This window comes from Mesoplodon bidens (assembly GCF_964165515.1).
Source record: "Mesoplodon bidens genome assembly, contig: HAP1_SCAFFOLD_525, whole genome shotgun sequence".
Taxonomy (NCBI): Eukaryota; Metazoa; Chordata; class Mammalia; order Artiodactyla; family Ziphiidae; genus Mesoplodon; species Mesoplodon bidens.
In genome coordinates, this window is record NW_027671268.1 from 73,304 (window position 1) to 94,610 (window position 21,307).

The 21,307-nt window shown below is 44.9% G+C and overlaps 1 protein-coding gene and 1 pseudogene across 4 annotated transcripts; one reads left to right on the forward strand and one right to left on the reverse strand.

Annotated features, from left to right (window-relative positions):
• The first annotated feature begins 2,082 nt into the window (after positions 1-2,082).
• On the forward strand, positions 2,083-7,659 carry LOC308611619 (protein FAM170A-like; annotated as a pseudogene). The gene is made up of 3 exons: positions 2,083-2,092; positions 2,906-3,596; positions 7,546-7,659. The product of its transcript is annotated as a protein FAM170A-like (transcript).
• An 816-nt stretch (positions 7,660-8,475) lies between these two features.
• On the reverse strand, positions 8,476-20,891 carry LOC308611615 (zinc finger protein-like). Of its 3 annotated transcripts, none has more exons than XR_014014972.1 (4): positions 19,624-20,891; positions 19,098-19,148; positions 16,956-18,332; positions 8,476-15,073 (listed from the first exon to the last, which is right to left on the reverse strand). XR_014014972.1 is itself a non-coding variant. In XM_081260332.1 (4 exons), the coding sequence occupies exons 1-4, from the start codon at positions 19,656-19,658 to the stop codon at positions 14,912-14,914; spliced, it is 294 nt and encodes a 97-aa protein (XP_081116458.1). In that variant the 5' UTR covers positions 19,659-20,891; the 3' UTR covers positions 8,476-14,911. The 3 variants fall into 3 exon arrangements, 1 of the variants encoding a protein (XP_081116458.1); XR_014014973.1 differs by having other exon boundaries at positions 16,956-17,001; positions 19,235-20,891; XM_081260332.1 differs by having other exon boundaries at positions 16,956-17,001.
• Positions 20,892-21,307: the final 416 nt, after the last annotated feature.

The following is a 21,307-nucleotide window of genomic DNA, read 5'->3' on the forward strand; positions in this document are numbered from 1 at the left end:
GGATGCAAGGATGCTGAGAGAGACCCATGAGTTGCTTGGCCTCTTTTACCAAAGTGGAAAGAGAAGCCCCATGAGTTGAAGGCTCTGTTGAAAAGTATCTTGACAAGTGGAATGCAGTTCGAAAGAAGATTGTTTGTCTAGGGATGGTGTCATATTGAAAGCAAGGAGGTTTTATTCCTTCAACAGGAAGAATTGCCCAAAGGAGATCAAGGGAAAGGAAGGGTTTTCCAGAGACTGAGACCACGTGGGCGGGAGCGAGAAATGTCCTCAGGGTCCTGCAGGGAGCTCTGAGAGCCACGGGCCACGGGGTGCCTGCGTGCATTAAATGTAGGCGAGTAGCTTGCCCTGGGAGAGGCGTGGTCACCCCAGAGTTCCAGCTAGACGTCTCTGCCCCAGATTAGAACCCAGTAGCTCCTACCAGGCCCAGAGACTGTAGGGTGGGCCCTGCCAATGGAGGTCTAGACAGCAGGCAGATTTTCAGGCAGTGGCTGGGACAGGCTGGGGAAGGCAATGACTGCCCCTGACCATTCAGAATATTTTGCTCTATGTTCCTGTGTGTGTGTGTGTGACTGTGTGTGCGTGTGTGTGCGTGGTAGTGCAGAGATGAGCAGGATGAATGGGGGTAGAGTGCTTATCAGGTATAAAGTCTGCGTGGTAAAGTTCTTGTCACCCTGCCTGGACCTGGCTGACATTGAGTGTACGTAAGAGTGTATACAGAATTCTTGTTAGGGGTGTTTTATGAGACAGTAACTCATACACCCATGTACACTCTGATACAGCAAAAATATCACACACCCCACATATAACTTCCTTAGTAAACCACACACAGCACATGGAGGTATATACACGCATCCCTCCTATACTACGTTCTCATACAACCCATCTGTACCACAATCCTGTCCTCCAACACCAAACGCTGGAGATGAGATATGCATATAGACACACACACTATATATATAGGACACACAAACACACACTATATATATATATGTATATCCTCAACTCTCGCACAAACACAGCTAACTTCAGCCATCGCTAAATACCTCTATAAGAACCAGTCACGTGTCATACACACCACACTTATAACACATTCTTGAGTAATGCCAGACCCGCTTTGTACAAACCACAGTAAACCACAGTGTCACTAACCCATGTCAGGGTTGCCAGAGAAAATATGGGCTATCCAGTTCAATTTGAATTCCAGATAAACAACAAGTAATTTTTCAGTATCAGTATGTCCCAAATATGGTATGGGCCATACTTACACTAAAAGTAAGTAAGACCAAATACTGCATGGGAATACTTACACTAAAAAATTATTCTGGGTTTATCGGAAACTGAAATTTAACTGGGTGCTCTGTATTTTTCTTTGCTTAGTTTGGTAACCCTTATATACTTACCACCAGCTCAGGTATTATATATTTATTGTATTTTGGTTTAGTCTGTGTCTTCCACTACTAGAATGTGCAGCATTACCAGAGACTAGAACAATGGAAGAGTGCCAGATACACAGGAGTAGCTGCTTACTGAATCTTGGTGAACGAATGAATGAACACACACCATAAATACAAGCCAAACCATGTAATGAGGAAAAGTTACATGTCCCAGAATTCCTGACTTGTGAACAGAAACCATGCACACAAAGGCCACAGACACAGATAAGACACATCTGCACCGTGCTCCCCATGCCAACCCCACACTTACCACAGACTTAACTGATACACATCACTCACTCACTCTTCCCACATACTCACAGTCACCACCGAGGCCTACATTTCCAACAAGACAGTGACAGAGTAAGTACTGATTGGAATTAAATACTGGAGGATCCACTGGGAACCACACTCTCAACTGTGTGTATTCACTGCACCTGACACGTGTCACACACTCAGTAAATATTTGTGGACAGAGGACTGATGAACCCACCCTGAGCCTTTCATTCCTCCCTCAGGAATCTCGAAGTCACAAGAGGATCCCCCTCACCTTCGATCCACTGTGGTGGCCCAAGGCTGCAGCCCAGGGCCAGGGGAGGTCTCCTCTGCCCCTAAACACTTCTCCTGTGCTTCTTCTCCGCGCAAGCTCATGTACGCCGGTAAGGGCGCGGGGCTCCTCAGGTGAGGGGGTGCTTGGCTGTGAGGCAGGAGGCACACAGATCCCAGGGAGGCTGAGAGGAAACCCAGGGTCATCAGAGGTGATGAGGGCTCTGTGGAGGAGCCTGGGCGGGATGGCTGAGCTGTTACGAGGGCGTGTATCCCAGCTGAGTCAGGGGTGGGGGGCGGGTGTGAATCCTGGTACTACCATGGTGGGGAAGTCAAGGAGCAGGGGCCGGAAAGGTCTGGACTTGAGGTGGAGGGAAGAGGGACCAGATTAAGCATCTTCAGAGAAAAATGTAGGGTTTCTCTTTGCCTTTGCTTCCAGAGAAGGACAGAGTTCTGCATCATACACCTCCAGCCTGAGAGCAGCACCATCCAGCTCAGGTCCACACAGCTCACACACACATGCGCCCTCCAGGCACAGCCCTTCTCCGTGCACACATGAACCCCAAGCTCGTGCTCCACAGTACTCTCCTCCTGCACCACAGCCCCATTCCACAAGGAATGCACCACCGATATTCCCAAACTCACACTCCTCGTCATACACGCATCCATACGCTTCCCTCACATACCACAGTCCTCACCACTGTACTCCACACCCGTGTATACAGACACCACTCCAGTATCCCCCAACACGCAGATGAAAAGCCCACAGATGACACCAGATACACCACTGCCTCCTACGGCCAATAGACACCAAGCTCACGACATAGCTACGTCATGCAAATGTCCCTCTCTCGTCTACCACACCTACTCCCTCAGCTTCCGGCATGGCCCATGCATGTTATTATGATTTTAATTTCCTTTTTCAGGAATCCGGAGATCACATCGAGACACTGCCCAGCCTACCGCACCCCTAGCCCAGGTTCAGGAAAAAGGGGAGACCGCTCCCCCATCACACTGTGTCTCCTCCTCACCCTCTTCACCCTGTAAGAACGATCTGCACCCAGACAAACAGGAAAGGGGCATGAAAATATACTACAAGCAGGTACAAGTGAACAAGGGTGTCGCTGTCTCCTGGAAGACAAAGAAACCCTTGGAGTTGCCTGAAAAGCAGCTGAGGACAGAAGAAGTGACCCTTCCTGAGGATGCGTGCGCAGTAGGCACTTACCCCTCTGATGTGTCCACCGAAAACCTCCTGTCTGACAGTGAGCCCACTGGGGAGGACAAAGAGTATGAGGAAAGGGCAGCGCCAGGCAGCCCATCAGGGTCACCTGCCGTCGAGGAGAGACCCAGGGCCAAGACACCGGAGTGGATGGTGACCATGGAGACCGGCTTCAGGTGCATGGCCTGCTGCCGGGTCTTCCCCACCTTGGAGATCCTCCAGCAGCACGTGAAGTTTGGCATCCAGGAGGGCTTCAGCTGCCGTGTCTTTCATCTCACCATGGCCCAGCTGATGGGCAATGTGGAATCCGAGATCACCCCGAGGAGGAGGACGAGGAGGACGAGGAGGACGAGGAGGACGAGGAGGACGAGGAGGACGAGGAGGACGAGGAAGAGAAGGTAGAAGGCCCCAGCCCAAAGAGACCCCGCAGGCAGGCTCTTTTCTCTCTTTTGAGTTCCAAACAGCAACTGAGATTCATGGGACACAAGATCCTGGAGACGGTGTGGCCTTGGAAGAGGTAAGGCTTGAGGCTGGCAGTCTTCTGAGCCTATGTCACGAGGGCCCAGAGGAGTCTAAGGGAAGGGGCCGCACACATGTGCTGGTTGACCTAATGGCTCTGCAGTTGCATCAAATGGGACACACCCAGCACTAACAAAGGCATTGAGCTCTGTTGACGTAAACAAGAAGGTGGAGCCTTTTCCTAGGAGTTTTCTCAGGGTCTGCACGACGGACCTCAACTCTTAGAGGACGTACTGCCAGCAGCGCCTTCTCGGCAGAGAGAGCCAGGAGTGGTCTCCAGAGAGGACAGGGGCCCTGGCAGGACCAGAACTTTGAGGTCTGAGAGCCTTGGGCCTGAGCCGAGATCTCACCCGGACCACTGGACCTAGCCTTCTGTGACAAAGGGGAATATGAAAGAGAGTCACGTGGAAATGAGGTCCCCCGAGATATGGAAATGTTCCAGAACCTTCGTTGCGTGGTAGTTGATCTGGAGCCAAGCTCACTGTGGTGTGTGTGGCTCTGAGCATTAAGGCAACGCTGGAGGGTAACCCTGACCAGCAGAGCTTGGAGTGCTTCTTGTCTCTTCCTGTTCTACCTCAGTTGTTTTATCCCTTCCAGGGAGAAGAAAGCACCCTCGGGAGAGTTGGTAGTAAACCAGGGTATATCCTCCCTCAAGGGGACCCGGCCTGCCCTTCATTCAAGATGCTCTGGAAATGGGAACTGACTCATGTTATCCAATTGGCTGAGGGAGCACAACTCCCATGTTGATTCCGGTCAGACATGTTCATCAGACCTAGAGCTTTTCTCCTGATTCAAATCAAGTAGGGTATTAGTAGAGTTCCCATTTATTTCAGCCCTAGAGATAGCACATGAGCAAATAAAAAATCTTTTGTGTATCAAAGCATTCTAATGAGCCCTTTCATTTTGCTGTTCATTGTGAAAAACACGCTCACTTTATCTCTGCCAATGAAGTGTTTCCACTTGACCAATGATGCCCCACGATCCCATTAGCCTCACTGAATTTAGGGAGCCCATTATGATGACATCATTTCCCTCTCATTCTTGGCCTGCAGAGAAGAGCAGCTACAGAGCATTCCAAGACTGCTAACGCTCCCCTCACCAATACGTTTCTTAAACCTCTGGCAAAGGAAGTGTCCTCTGAGCCCTCCCAGGGCACATAGGGGGTTTGGGTGAGCAGATCTTATATGATAAATCCACTCCAGTGGTCTGGCATTCCTATGCCTTTGTAAACCTTCTACAGTGGTGGTTCTCAGCTGGGGACACTTTTGGTCCCCCCTCCCAGGAAATATGTGGCAGTGTCTTGAGACTTTTATTTTATTTTATTTTTTTTTTGTGGTACGCGGGCCTCTCACTGTTGTGGCCTCTCCCGTTGTGGAGCACAAGCTCCAGACGCACAGGCTCAGTGGCCGTGGCTCACGGGCCTAGCCGCTCCACGGCATGTGGGATCTTCCCGGGCCCTGGCACGAACCCATGTCCCCTGCATCGGCAGGCGGACTCTCAACCACTGCGCCACCAGGGAAGCCCCTTGAGACTTTTTTCTTTAAGGAGCTGTGTTATGAATGAGCCCCACGTGGCTGGTGCACATGGATGTATCAAGGCACTTTTTTTTTTTTTTTTTTTTGGTACGCGGGCCTCTCACTGTTGTGGCCTCTCCCGTTGCGGAGCACAGGCTCCGGACGCGCAGGCTCAGCGGCCATGGCTCACGGGCCCAGCTGCCCCGCGGCATGTGGGGTCTTCCCGGACCGGGGCACAAACCCGTGTCCCCTGCATCGGCAGGCGGACTCTCAATCACTGCGCCACCAGGGAAGCCCTCAAGGCACTTTTTATTGTTACAACTAGGGTGGCAGGGAAGAGTATGTGCCACTGGCCCATCTTACATTGCACAGGACAGCTCCCAACAACAAAGAGCTATCCAGTTCAAAATGTCAGTCATGCCAACGTCAAGAAATTTTGCTACAACATACTTAGAAAGTCCTGGCATTTTGACTTTAGCCTACGCTAACTTTGGGTACAGGTTTCAGTCATTTGAGCAAACTGCTGAAGGCATTCCCAGGTAGCCAAGCTAACACGCTGAGTCTGGAATGGGTGTTGAATGCACTCGTATCAACAAATCCAGCCTAACCCAATATTACATTACTCCCACCTGCTTCAATACCTACAAACTCCACACACATTATTTCTCAGGTTTCTATTGATATAAGTTATAAAATTCCGTATTTTAGCAGATAGTGTCTCCTCATGGTCATCCTTTATACCCGGTGGGTACCCACCCCTTCCCTGCTCCCGTCCCCATTTCAAGGACTCTAGTCTGATTACTAGGTCTGGAAAAACGAGAGGTAGTGGAGGCAAGTCTTGAGGATCCACAGACCCCTGCAAGGAAACTACCTCAGAGTAGAGGCAGACTTCCTTCTAATAGCACAGCAGGCTCAACTAAGAGGTCACAGGTCAGAGGTCACAGGCCTCAGCTTTGTTGGAATCTGCCCATATATTTCCACCTCAAATTTCCAGGATTCTACTCCTTCCCACTGATGCCCTATGACATAAGAGAATCTACAAGGTTGTGAATCAATGTGTTGTCATTCAGCCACTGACTGAATTTGACTTTGGATCCCCTTAAAAAAATAAATAAATAAAAAGGAAGGAAAGAAAGATAGAAATGCTGATTATAACAAGTCCCCCAAAGTGTTGCTATGTAGCCAAGCTCAAAGCTAAGACAGAAAATCCCCAACGGTAAAAACAGATTTCGAGCTCAAGCTATCAACTGGGACTTGAAACTGAAGGCCCTACAAAGGCCAATGGAACTGGATACAAAGCTAAAGATTTAGCCTTTAGCATAGATGGGAGTCAAGGTTAGAGGAAGCCACGCACTGGGAGTGAGTTGTGAACTACTCAACACTAAGAATGGAAGAGCAGCTCTTTCATTGAATGTGAAGAAAGAAACAGGTAGTCCCTAGTTGCTACCACTGTCTTTGAACCAAACTAAAGAACAAGGTCAACCAGAAGGGCAGATATGAGAATCAAAAAGGAAACCTCTCTGGAATCCTCACTGAACCAAGTCTAAGTTCTGCTCTACTTGTGGTCTTTCACTTACAGAGACAAACCTTTTGGGCTTACCACAGGGATCAACAGACTTTTTCTCTGAAGGGCCAGAAAGTAAATATTTTAGGTTTTGTGGGCCATCAGTGCTCGTCACAACCACTGAACACTGTCAGCACAATGGGAAACACTCAAAGATGGTAAATAAATGGATGGGCCAATAAAGAGCTTTTAGGTTCCAATAAAGCTTTAAAGGCAATGAGCCAGGTTGGGCTCACAGGAGGTAGTTTTCCAGCCCTTGACTTAACTCACTAAACTACAAATTACCTTGAGAGTTGGTGGTTTGATATCTACCAAACCAAACCAAACAAGAAAGCCCTAGGATTTCTGACATCTAATGCAATGCAATTTGAGGTAGCATGGACTTTACATACACATGTGAAGGTGTGGTCTAGGAAACCAATCTTGGAAACCTGCCTCTCACATTAAATACATCTTTTGCTGAGTAAAGCCCTTTAACCAAGTAAGTGTTAAACATCAGTGAAATGACCAAGAAGTAGGAAATGGTATGCAAACCTCCTCCTTAACAACTTGTTCCCATCATTCTAGGTTTCTTCCCTATGCACATTTTTCCTTAGGGAATCGTTGATAAATTTTACCTCTAAAACTTACCTATTTCCACTCTCTATCTTCAGGATTTGCCCAATCACTGTTACTTTGTAAACAATTTAAAAAAGTTTTTTGGGGGGTAAATTCCTTTTTTCCCACAGCTAATGGTTCTCTGTGTCATAGTGTCTGGAACGACCCAGCTACTTCTCCAGTCAGACCAAGCACTTGAAAGGACAAGCCGGTACCCCGAGCTATCCATCCATTCACCCAGTAAGGAAGCCTGATGAGGAGAACTAGGATGTGTACATTTCTACTGTTGGAATTAAAACAGAATATTCTGGGCTGCATGGATTTATCCTAAACTTCAAATGCATTAATTATAAATAGACCGTTACACTGACTAATATTCTGTCTCTTTGAATAACCATATACATTTTTTCTTTTTTATAACTGATTTCTAGAGGTCTATTCCTTAATTTTGGCCATATATATGTATACCTCATGATGATAGGATTTCTTACTGTGAGGGATTAATATGTTCTTAGTAATTTTTAATATTATATTTTACATTATTTTACTACCTATGTTACTATAAAAATAACAGTATTTTACTGGAAAATTGATGCTCAATGAAAAATTTAAAATATGGAAGTTAAATGTGGAAAAAATCCCTGAAAATCTTGCCACTGTTTACATAAGGGTGAATATCCCTTTACAGATGATAGGATGCATTAACACACACACATACATGTTTGATTAAGGTATGTGATGTACCTACCTAAAATACATTAAACTGTTACATGCTTCTGTCATTAAGTTTAAGCCATCATTTTAACAGACCTGTCATTACATAAGTATCTTAAAATATAAAGACATTCCTATTGAATATTTCACTTTTGCAAAATTTAGTAACATTGACATGCTACTCACCTTTTCTACTTGAATTTCCTAATTATAAGGTCCTATTCTGTGATTTCTATATCAAAGGGACGCACGTTCTATGTTTTGATATGTACTCAGCAACTTCACTTTGAAAATCAATTTTTCAATCCACCGCTAGGAAAAAGTGTGCAAGTCAGTCATTGAATAAATATGTTTGATGAAGTTACCAAATTTCAACAAATAATTTTTTTCTTTTTATCTCAGGCCAGAGAGGAGTAAGGAGATAGAGAACTTGACAAAAGTAATCTACTTCACACAGCCTCTTTTCTCTACTTAAGAAGTCCTGATGAAAGTAATGCTAAAACCCTTGGGAGACAATCACATCAAAACCTAGACGGAAATGTGGTGAATAAGAAACCAACGATCAGTTCATTTACTAAGAAATGTTTGTCCTCTGTCACTGTCATTAGTAACTCTTTCTGACACTTAAACCTCTGCCTTGACGTTCTTGAAAAAAGGGTCAACAGTATGCTTTCTGTATTGCAAGATGAACAATCCATTTTCAGTAAGTCTATACTGTCACAAAAGATAACCAAATTTGTACTGTATAAGGTTCACAGAATATTAGATAGACAAAGTCCAAGATAAGATCCAACTTGAAGCGAGGCTGGGGGGAGACAAATGGAGCTCATCATAACAGGACGATGCCACATTAATATTACAAATTGCAATACTGAGTGGTTTTCTAACACTTCAAATTTTTGTCTCCCTGAATTACTTTTAAGGCCAGATTTAGGTTAACTCCTCTGAATACAAATTTTTATGAAATTTTGGAGGGGATTGCAACATAATTTTCAAAAAGTTGTTCCTCATTCATTAACTGAACAAATATCGAGCACCTACAAAGTAGCTGACAATGTTCAGACTGTAGATTCAGAACAAACGTCGCTGCATTCGTGGAATTTACGTTGTAATGGGCATAAATTTTGGCATGTTCATCATACTTTTGTACAAGGCCTGCTAAAACTCACACTAAGGCTTCTCCCCTAATATTTAATAGAGGTCAAAGTTCAAACTTACTACACCATTTACCAGAGTTCTCTGCCGTGTGGCCTCCTGGCTACTGGGACATGTTGAGCTATGGCTGAAACACCGACTTTAATGAAACAAATGATTTTTTTTTCTTCTGAACTTGATGACTGGAAGAATTCACATGACACCTGAGTTGTTTCTGTCTCTGTTTTCATCATTCTATGGAACTTTTTTCGTGTGTGGGCTCTCTGATGGTCTTACCACTCCTATCACTTTTATAGGATTTATCAGCAGCATGGATTCTGTGATGAACTGTCAGATTGGAGCGCCAGCTGAAGCTCTTCCCACAGGTCTCACACGTGTAAGGCTTCTCCCCCGTGTGCACTCTTTGATGGGACTGTAGCTGTGAAGGCCGACTGAAGACCTTACTGCATCTGTCACATCTGTACGGCTTCTCTCCAGTGTGGACGCTTTGATGAAGCTGAAGACTTGAGGCCTGACTGAAGTGCTTCCCACACTCCCCACACTTACATGGTTTCTCTCCTGTGTGGACCCTCTGATGCATGTCGAGGTTCAGGCTCCGCTTGAAGCCCTTCCCACACTCCTCACATTTGTATGGCTTTTCTCCAGTGTGGACTTTTTGATGGGCTTGAAGGTGTGAACTCCGACCAAAGCTCTTCCCACACTCTTCACAGTTGAATGGTTTTTCTCTGCTGTGGACTCTCTCATGGGCCAGAAGATTTGAGGCCTGCCTGAAGACTTTCCCACACTCCTCACAATTATACGGTTTCTCTCCGGTGTGGATTCTGCAATGAATTTTAAGATCTGCTCTACGACTGAATCCCTTCCCACACTCTTCACATTTGTATGGTTTCTCACCGGTATGGATCAGCTGGTGGATCTGAAGTCGTGAACTCTGATTGAAGCCCTGCCCACACTCCTCACACTTGTAAGGTTTCTCTACACTGTGGGCCTTCTGATGGATTTGAAGATATGAACTCTGACTGAAGCCCTTCCCACATACCTCACATTTATAGGGCTTCTCCCCTGGGTGGACAACCAGATGAACTTGATAATGGGAGTTCCTCCTGAAGCTCTTCCCACACTCATTACATTTGTATGGTTTCTCTCCTGTATGGACTCTTTGATGTGCCTGAAGGTTTGAACTCAGAGTAAAGCCTTTACCACACACATTACATATGTATGATTTCTCTCCAGTGTGGACTCCCTGATGGGCCTCAAGACTTGAAGGCCGACTAAAGCCTTTCCCACATTCCTCACATTTGTAGGGTTTTTCTCCTGTGTGGACCCTCTGACGAATGTATAGATTTGAGGTACAAATGAAGCCCTTCCCACACTCCTCACATTTGTACGGTTTCTCTCCCGTATGGACTCTCTGATGGGACTGAAGGTGTGAATTCCGACTGAAGCTCTTATCACATGTGTCACATTTGAATGGTTTCTCCCCAGTGTGGACTCTCTGATGGTCCTGAAGGTGAGAGGCCTGACTGAAGGCCCTCCCACACTCCTCACAATTATAAGGTTTCTCTCCCGTGTGGACTTTACAATGAATAGTAAGTGCTGACCTACGACTGAAGCCTTTCCCACATTCCCCACATTTGAATGGTTTCTCTACAGTGTGGACTTTCTGAGGAGTCTGCAGCTGTGAGCTCTGACTGAACTCCTTGCCACACTCATCACACTCACTGTGTTTTCCTCCCACGTGAACTCTCTGATGAATATGAAGAACCGAGCTGTAACGGAAGCCTCTTCCACACTCACTGCACATGAGACTTCTCTTTTGAGTGTAATTGCTGGTGAAGATCAAAGGTGGAGAGATCGGTGAAGGTTTCTTTACATTCATCACACTGGTAAGGTTTTTGTCCTGTGTGAATCATAGTATTCTGATCCAGTGTTGAAACCCTCGTGCTATCTTTTCTATAATCACTGTAGCCGTAAGATTTTTGACCCTTGTGTACTCCATGAGCATCAAGGTGATGTGAAATCCAACTGATGGTGTCAACATCCTCTTTACACTGACACAGTTTATTTTTCATGGAAATTTGCTGGTGTCTATTCTGATAATTCTGGGACTCAGCCAATGAAGTTTTCCTCCAAGAATCCTGGGCTCTCAAAGTTGCAAACCTTGGATTTCCAGTACTACTGGGATCACCTGCTTTATCATTTAATATACGGTTCTCATCTTCAGAAATTTGAATAGAGTCCTGCCCCAATCTGGCAGGGGGAATCACCTTGTTTGTGGAACTGACAACTATTTATCATGGAGTCTTGGCATCTGGTTAAGTCATTTGCAATCTGTTGCCAGATTTGCCAGCAGGAAAGCTCTTCACGTGATCCTCTGTCTTGAACGGCCCTCCACTCACTTTGATTGTTTTCTTCTATATGGACAGAGAATTCAGAGATGTGGACACGTGAAAGCTTTGTTCAAAGATTCAAGATTTTACACTTAAGACACAGTATGAGACTTTAATGAACCTCAGGATGGTTCAGCTGATCTTTCGCACGACAAATGAAGTTCTCTGGTTTATATACTAACAGAAACCAAGAGATGGTCTGTTAAACTCCCAAATACTTAGCATTAATGAAACCCATTTAAAACCAAATGACTACTCTGACATACTATTTAAATCATCTTTCAAAAATTACATGTCATTCCTACCATAACACAGTATCAATAAAGACAAGCATTTTGCTGTGCTCACAGCTTTAACAGTGCCTAGCAGTTAGTCAGGGCTCAAGAAATGCATGCACAGGTGAACTCAGTTTGATTTCTAGGATTCTCTACAATTCTGAATCCCAGGTTAAGTTTGAACCAAGTCAGAGAAGCGAAACAGCTTTTACACGTCAGGTATCAGATACAGGAAAAGGACTGGAAAGTACAGTTTTGCTTAAGTTGAAAGGCTGCACCCGAGGCGGCAGCACACCAAGGGGGTTAGTGCTGAGGAGGATATGAAAGGTGCTAAAAACCGGGACTTCCCCGGTGGCACAGTGGTTAATGATCTGCCTGCCAGTGCAGGGGACACAGGTTCGAGCCCCGGTCCGGAAAGATCCCACATGCCGCAGAGCAACTGAGCCCGTGAGCCACAACTACTGAGCCCACGTGCCACAACTACTGAAGCCCGCGTTCCTAGAGACCGTGCTCTGAAACAAGAGAAGCCACTGCAATGAGAAGCCTGCGCACCACGACGAAGAGCTGCTCCCACTCACCACAACTAGAGAAAAGCCCATATGCAGCAACGAAGACCCAATGCAACCAAAAATTAATTAATTTTAAAAAAGGGTCTAAGAATCAGTGGGGTTAAAAAAAAGCATGAAGACCTATGCACTGGATCCTTCTGAGGCATTTGTGCTGCCTAATATGTTCCTCCACTCCCCCTGCCAAGCAGGAGTCAAAATGTAGAGGCTAGGGAAGAATGCTGTCTCTTTAAAAACAGCATGGAAAATTTTTGGACACAGATACATTGGTCTTTAACAAGAATGAGTTCCAAAGTGAAGAATGGGGTTTATGAGTGAGCTGGGAATAACTTCCATAGCCTGTGATAAGTGTTGAGAAGAAACAGACTAGAAACTATTAAAGAATGATCAAAGCACCCAAGGTGACATTATCTAAAATGCCTTCTACAAGATACATACAAATGCACACACACACACACAAAATGTTTGTAGAGCTAACAAAGATCGATTTCTTATTAGTGAGGTGGGCTTTGGAGGAGGCAAATGGGACGCAGCGGGGCAAATCTTTTAAGGGAAAGGCTAACTCACCAGCTGCCTGTTTTCTGAGACCTGTTCTCCCCTGGTATAAGGGATAAGGAAACAGAAATTTCTTTCCTTCTATGGGAGGGTTACCTAAGAAGTAGACATAAGAATCCTCATTCAAAACAGTATTTCCTCCCCAAATGAATTTGCTCTGCTACTAAGAGCTCAAGGAAAGTCACAGGGAAAGCATTTTACTCAGTTTGGTTATAATTACAGGTTCTATACATATTTTTTGTGCAAGTTGATGAGGGCCAACTTGTACAGAAAGGCAAACACACACATACACACATCATGGGCACCTGAGAAGTTAGAATTAGGCTAGGAATTCATTTGAAGACAAAAAAACATTTAGCAATATCCCTTATTCACTCGGATTTGTTCACCGCCTACTAGCTATTTTCATGGAAGGCTAATTTCTCTATCCATTAACTCATTCGTTTATTCAAGAAATATTTAAGAGTTCCTGTCATGTACCAAGACTATGCTAAGCACTGAGGCTAGTGAGCAATAAACATATAACAGACCAAATTCCTCCTGCACTCCTGGATTACCCTCCAGTGGAAGAAAGAGAGGCGAGAAACAGGTGAACAAAATGTACATGAGTGAAACGCTTAGAGACAAAACAAGGCAGGGCAGAGAGAGTAAGAAAGAGAGGACTGTATTTCCCATAGGGTGGTCAGAGGACAGCCACCTCCTCATCTTTAAGGTGACTGACTGAAAGAAGTAGAGGCCTAAAAGATTACAGGTGAAAGAGCATTCCAGGCAGAGAGAAGGACAAGGAAAAGGCTCTGTGGCAGAAGCATCCTTTGCAGGTCTGGAAAAGATAGGGTAAGAGGGAGGAGAGGTGGTGTATTCAGGGAGGTGGTGGAGAACGAACAGCAGCCCACAGAAGGCTCTAGAAGCCACTTTAAGTGGTTTTTATTCTAAGTAAAAGAAGCCACAAGAGAATTTTGAAACAAGAACATAACCTGACTTAAAGTTACAAAAGATCACTTTGCCACCTAAAGAACAAACTGTGGGAGGAGAAGGGTGGCAACAGGTGACCAGTACAAAGACTATGCAATAATCCTGGAAAGAGATTTCCAACTGGGACCAGGTGATGGACAGCACAGGGCTGGTGAGAAGCAAAACAGACAGACAGCTAACCACAGGAACTCACGACTGCTTGGTTCTCACCTAAATTTCTATCTGCGTTGCTGAATTCATCAACCAAAGCCTCTCTTCTCTTTCTATATGTTTTGTATCTCGTTTGAAGAATGAGAACATGCAAAGTCACAAGTTAACATGAACGGGCTAGAGCGAAAGTTTACTAGAAATTTGAGTTCCAACTGCATATTCAAGGTATTGAAAGCTGTGTTTTTCAAACTTTGTATCACGACCCACTGAAGAAACAGCATTTATTTCACAACCTAGATACACAGGTAGAAAAGTATACATTACTAAAACGAAGCTTGAATGACCTATATCTAACCAATGTCTCTTTTCATGAAATCTGTTCCCACTGGCTCTCACACCACTCATGCCATCGCCCAGAGTTTCTGCTGCAATGTGTTGTACTCTTCCTAAGAAACTCTGATATTTTCTATACTTTTTTATTTCATTAAAAAATCACACGTAGGGCTCAATAAATTGGCTTTATGATCCACTAATGGCACGGAGGGAAATCTGAAAAAGAATACACAAGGTACAGCAAGATACTGTCGATTTACAGTTCTTTTACAGAATAATTGAAAAGGACCTGAAACACACTGTTTGGAAAGACCAGAGGCATCCTCTCGTGTCCCACAGGAATTGCAAAAGTCTGGTCCCCAAACTCAGGGAACCACCTCAAGAGGCCCAAAGCCTTGAAACACCAAGGTCACAAAGACACTCGCAGAGAAAGGCTGTCCTCACCCACTGAGACCAGGTTCCGGAAGTTTTCCACCATCACATCCTGGTACAGCTTCCTCTGGGCCGAGTCCAGCAGCCCCAGCTCCTCCTCTGTGAAGGCCACGGCCACGTCCTTGAAGGTCACCGCCTCCTACGACAAACACCACCACCTCAATCTTATACCCAGTGGCCAGTGGAAGAGGGGCAGCCCCGAGGAGACGAGGAGGATGGGAAGTTGCTCCGGCTCCTGTGAGGTGTGCAGACTTCCCAGCACCCCCTCCTTCCATCCTGCCAATGCCACACACTGACTTTCCTCAGCCTCACCGGACGTGCAGCTATGAAAGAGAAAGCTTTGTGTATTTACCTGGGGCTCTCAGACAACTCATAAGTAAACTCCCTAGAATTCTAACCCCTGGATCCTGAACTAAAAAGCTTTCACTGTTTAATTATTATTGCCAAGTGCCCCAGAAACAGTTACCAATGCAGTCCTGGCAGTATTTGATGGCACCTGCTTTCTCATTGAGGTGGGAACCAGCTGAGAAGGAGTGTTATCTGTGGAAACTAACCAAAAGGCCATGCCAGGTCTCTGAATGAAAACTCTCTCTTTCCCCGTTTCTGTCTTTCGCTTGAATGCAATACTCTGACTCCAGACCCTTGGTTTTCTGGGTGAGTCTGAGTTGGTTCCTCCTTTTTTCACAACCCCTATTCTTTATATTTAAAACAAAGATGAAACCAAGCACCTCTTTATACAATTGTTCTGAGCTGTCTATGCAGTGACAAGTGCTTTAAGTACCACTGGACTTTTTAAACTAAGGTCATGTATTACTCTGATTAGAAAAAAATAGAAGATGGAAAAAGAAACAAACCAGTAAATAAAATACACAAAGGGTCTGACTCAAGCATGGGGAAGACTGAATCTAACTCTGGTCGTGAGAAAACTTCTAACCATACATTATTTTTTCTGCGTGAAGCAGCAGTTTGATCCTGCTGTGCTCTGCCGTATTTGGATATTCTACCAAAAAACATCCAAGGCACCACATGGAAAACATACCTCTTAAATTCTGAATACCTAAACCTACTATGTTAAGGGCAAAAAGGGGCAATATTCTTCAGAACAGATATTTTGAGAACAAGGTTAAATCAGGAACACTGTCACTGTAGTGCTCCGAAAACAGGAGAAGTCTTTCAACTCAATGTCTGTGAATAAAGAATAGTTTAAAAAATAGGTGCAGGGCTTCCCTGGTGGCGCAGTGGTCGAGAGTCCGCCTGCCGATGCAGGGGACACGGGTTCGTGCCCCGGTCCGGGAAGATCCCACATGCCGCAGAGCAGCTGGGCCCGTGAGCCGTGGCCGCTGAGCCTGCGCCTCCGGAGCCTGTGCCCCGCAACGGGAGAGGCCACAACAGTGAGAGGCCCGCATACCGGGGAAAAAAAAAAAAAAAAGGTGCCTAAGTTTGCAGGAACATGATAAAGCAATTAAAAGTGAATGTTAGCTAGTATTAAATGAAAAAAACAATTTAAAACTGTATCTATGTTATAAATACAAATACGCATCCATGAATACATATGATGAAGAGATTACAGAAATATAAAAGCAGCTAATTTGTAAGCAGGTAAGCAGTAGACTGGAAGATGTCCTTCATTTCCCTTAATTTTTCTTTTACTTGTAAAATAAAAAAATGATGAAATAAAACAAAAATTAAAACCGAAACCAATTAAATTTAACAGGAATTTTAAAAAAAGCACACATGGCACACTCAGGTCCTCATATGCTTAGACTCTCCTTGAAAGAGAAAACCCATATGGAACTATACCCAATATTTCGTAATAACCTATAAGGGAAAAGAATCTGAAAATATATGTATATATATGTATAACTGAATCACTTTGCTGTACACCTGAAATTAATACATTGTAAATCAACTATACTCCAATCAAAAAAAAAAAAGAAAAAGAAAAAAAAAGAGGAAAACCTGTGTCCAACCTGAGTACAAAAATGGCGTTTTTAACAGCAAGAAAGGCAAGCTCTACTCACCTGGAATGTGCTCATTTTCTCTCTCCTTCTGGGGCAGTGCAGAGTCCTAGCAAGACAGACAGGGAAAGAAGAAGTCAAACTGGAAACTGGTTTAAAGAAAAAGAAGTCACTAACCCACGTGGTGCTCATTGTGAATTACCAAGGCTCCCAGTCCTCGGGGTGGCTACAGCTGATTATGCTTGATGAGCAGAGCCCCACGCAGATACCAGATGCCCCCGTGAACCCCCTCAGTGGCTGTGTGAGGAATGACCTGCCCATTCATACACAGTGGCCCCCTCACAGTGTGCCTGCAGCTTCCACAGGGGTCATTCTTATTCTGGGTATGGTGTAAACAGAGACCATGTAAGTCAGAGTAGGTTTTGGAGTCAATAGGCATGGGCTCTGATCAGGCTACGCCATTCACTAGCAGTGTCACCCTGGGCAAATTATGCACATCCCTTCGCCTCAGTTCTGTCCTCTGCCAGTAGGGGAGAACACGGGCATCCACCTCGTGAGATCGTCATAAGGTAGGAAGCTCTGAGAACACCACTGTCAGGGTTTCTTATTTCTTAGCAACTGCGGTAAAGCAGATGATATTTTAGTTAGAAATTATCCTTAGAGATGTGATTTCTACCAACAGAAGACTGTCAGACATGTGGAGGTCATACGTTGTTGCCCTGTTATGTGAGAGTCTTTAGACTTCTGAAAATCTCTGCTTGTCTTCCTAAAGATTTTGTGACTGCAACAATAATATTTAAATTGACATGGACAACTTTTTACAAAAGGTATAAAAATACGTTAAGTTTCTTTTTAGACAGGAAGTACCCTTTTGACAATTATGCACAGAGGTAAAGAGAACTAATAAAAGCCAGGATTCTGCAACAACAATAAAAAATAGTTTGACAGTCCATACCTAATTCAAATGAAAAAAGACAGGAATCTGAATTGTAATTATATCATCATAAATATAGGAAAGTTTAAGAAATAAATGGGAGACTTCCCTGGTGGTGCAGTGGATAAGACTCCACATTCCCAATGCAGGGGGCCCGGGTTCGATCTAGTACAAAAGATGGCAATGATTCCACTCCCCAAAGCTTGGGAGAGAGACATCTTCACAACTTCTAACGACCTCCATTTTGACTCTACACTTGCTAGCTGTCTTCTGCTCAACTCAGGATTCTGAAAGGGGCCCTGACAGTTGACAATAATTAGTGGGGGAATAAAATCATTGGACTAAGTAGGGCTTTGGTGAATCCAGCTCAGTTTTATCTGTGACATCCAGCAGGGTCAATTTCCTCGGCCTCAGTTTCCAGAAAAGACCCTCTCTTGAGCTTCTCGAATTTTCACGTGCATGTGAATTACTGCGGGATCTTGTTGGAATGCAGCCTCCTGGGCCCCCTACGCAGAAATTATAAATCAGAAGGTCTCGAATGGGGCTCAAGGCTGGGCATTTCTATCCAAGTGATGCCAGTGCCGCTGGTTTGTGGACCACAATTTCAGTAGCACTGCAGTGTAACATCAGTCCCACAAAAAACAGCCTCCACTACACAGAAACATACACAAAGAGTAACCAGACAAAAAGGCACTAAAACATTAACAACTGCTATCTTTACATCCTAAAGTTATAGATAATTAAAATTTTTCTTTATGTATATATCTGCATTTTTCCATAATGATTATGCTGCTTCTATGATATACATATTATTTGAAATAAAATAAATGACCCAGTTGAGAAAACTATCTTAAAAACTCATAAAATAGCCTAAACCTTGCTCTCAAGGTCCCCACAATTAAGTCCCAACCTACTTTCATGATATGATTCTAGCCAGTACCCTATGCTCAAAGAGAATATACCAAAGGGATTAGCAAACTCAGCTGCTGGACTCAAACTGCCTGGGTCCCAACCCCAGCTCTGCCTCCTACCATCGGGGTGAGGATGGGCCCACAGGGTTGTGTTCCCTGCCCCCAGCTCCTCAGCCTTAAAGTAGAGAAAACAGCAGTACCAATTCACAGAGCCACTGCCTGATGGAAATGTGGTCATGTGCATAAAGCTTTTAGAATGGAAATTAGTGACCAAGGCTCAGTTATCATCGTTACCCATGTCCCATACGTTCTACAATTTATAGGAATATCTTAAGTAGAAGAATGCCAAGTCCTACTCACGTGGGGCTCTGTTGCCTCTTCCTCCGTGCAGTGCTTTTTGAGAAGCCAGGGCTGGGGAAGGAAAGGAGACTGTGAAATACCAGGGCTGTTGTTTCCATCCCCACTAATTCATACCGCACCCCCTTCCGCCCCCGTACCAGCTAGAAGTCCTCTCCTTCCAAAACAGGCCAGGAGTCCAGGACAATTCAGCTTCCTGGGCTCACAGAATCCCGCTGCGAAATGGGTGCCTCCCGAATTAGCGTAGTATTAATACCAACAACGTATCAGGCAGTTGTAGACCTTTTACTTGTGCTATCTCGTTTCTTCTCACAACACTATGTTAACAAGGCATTCCTTTCTCCCCCCTTTTACCGAACAGCAACGGAGGCACAGAGGAGTTAAGCAACTCACCCAGTGTGACGCCGTATGAAGCGGTAGGGCTAGCTCATAGGTGGGGGACGGGGTCAGGTTAGGGGTGAAGAAAACCGGGGAGACCCTCAAACCCCAGGAGGCACGACCTGAGCCCACCCCATCCCGGGTACGTTACCAAACGCAAAGAAGCTCCGCCCGCGGGACGTACATCACCACTCCAGGCCCTCAAACCTCCGCTTTTAGCCGCCCCTCCTCTTTCTCCCCAAATGAAAGGTCTGCAAACGTTGGCCCCAGGCGCATGTCGGGGAAGCTTGAATGGGTCGTGAAGAGCGGACCTGAAACACCGCCATCACGCAAAACATGGCTGCTACGTGTCCTCCTGGGGCGGAAGTGCCTGCGACTAACCCGGAACTCCTGGACCACATTTCCCAGAATTCCGCGGGTAAACCTTTACAGCGAGGCGTTACTGTAGCTGCAGTATATGGGACTACACGAGTTTACGAGCTCTGGACTACATGTCCCAGAATGCAAGGGTGGGTGCGGGGGTGTCTACCGGCACCAGCTCTGGACTACATGTTTTCACTCTGGTTTTCACTTTCCGGAATCCCTGAGAAGGTCTCGGGCAGTCTTGCCGTTCTACTGTGTAGGCTTCAGAAGAGTGTAGATTCTGTTCATTGAAAGGCGTACAAACTCAGTAGAATTTTGGACGTCTTCAAGAGGCTAAGCGACATAAAAGCATTACCAGCCACGAAGGCTTCCTGGTAAACCCCAAAGAGTTTCACCATTGGAATAAGGGGAGAAGGAAACTGGGCTTTCTTTGGCAGGGACTGAAGCCAAACGCCAAAACACCTCATTCCCTGAGATTGTGTAAAGGTGAACGTGTTTTGTTAGCATCTTACAACCCGTGCAGAAGCAAGGGAAAATCCTTTCTAGAGACAGACATCAACATCCTAGGTCTCAAGTTATTTCTGTAATTATAAAATCTGTGACATTGCTATTTGACCAAGTGAACTTTAAGGGGAAGGAAAAAGCATTACTTGACATACGGAGGGACACTTCACAGTCATAAAAGTTTCCAATTATCAGAAACTAATAACTTCAGCTGATACTTTATAAAGCAAAAATTGACAGAACCATGAAGAGAAACATTCAAATTCATAATTGGATCTGGAGATTTGAACACATACATAGAGGGAAATGTTGAGCCTTAAAAGCATATATTAAAGTAGAAAGGGGGGCTTCCCTGGTGGCGCAGTGGTTGAGAGTCCGCCTGCCGATGCAGGGGACACGGGTTCGTGCCCTGGTCCGGGAAGATCCCACATGCCGCAGAGCGGCTGGGCCCGTGAGCCATGGCCGCTGAGCCTGCGCGTCCGGAGCCTGTGCTCCGCAACGGGAGAGGCCACAACAGTGAGAGGCCCGCGTACAGCAAGGAAAACAAAAACAAAAAAAAACAAAGTAGAAAGGAAGTTGAAAATTGATTCAGAAAACATCCATTTCAGGAAGTTAATAAATGAATAATAAAACTGAAGAAGGCAGATGGAAAAATATAAGATCAGATTAATGAAATACAAAATAAAGTAGATCCCACACACACCCACAAAACAGAAATTAAAGAAAAAAACAAAACAAACAAAAAAAGATCATCCATAGTATAAACAAAGATTTTTTCAAAAATTTGTTCCAAATTCTTTCAGGAAAATATCCTCCAAGAACTATTCCTGACTTAAGCCAACATAGCACACAGGATTTCTTTCCACTACAAGTAAAGTGAAATCTTGGATATAGCATGATGAAATACGGTAACATGATTAAGTTTTATTTATTCACCTCCTGTTCCCTGTGGCACCCTCCACTCCCTT

Coding starts and splice junctions, on each gene's coding strand:
- LOC308611615 (XM_081260332.1), bottom strand. CDS start 19,658: ATGTACGTCCCGCGGGCGGAGCTTCTTTGCGTTTG. Junction 19,149..19,623: donor GCGGAGCTTCTTTGCGTTTG/GTAACGTACCCG, acceptor TTCCTTCCCCAG/CCCTGGCTTCTCAAAAAGCA. Junction 17,002..19,097: donor AAGAGGCAACAGAGCCCCAC/GTGAGTAGGACT, acceptor CTGTCTTGCTAG/GACTCTGCACTGCCCCAGAA.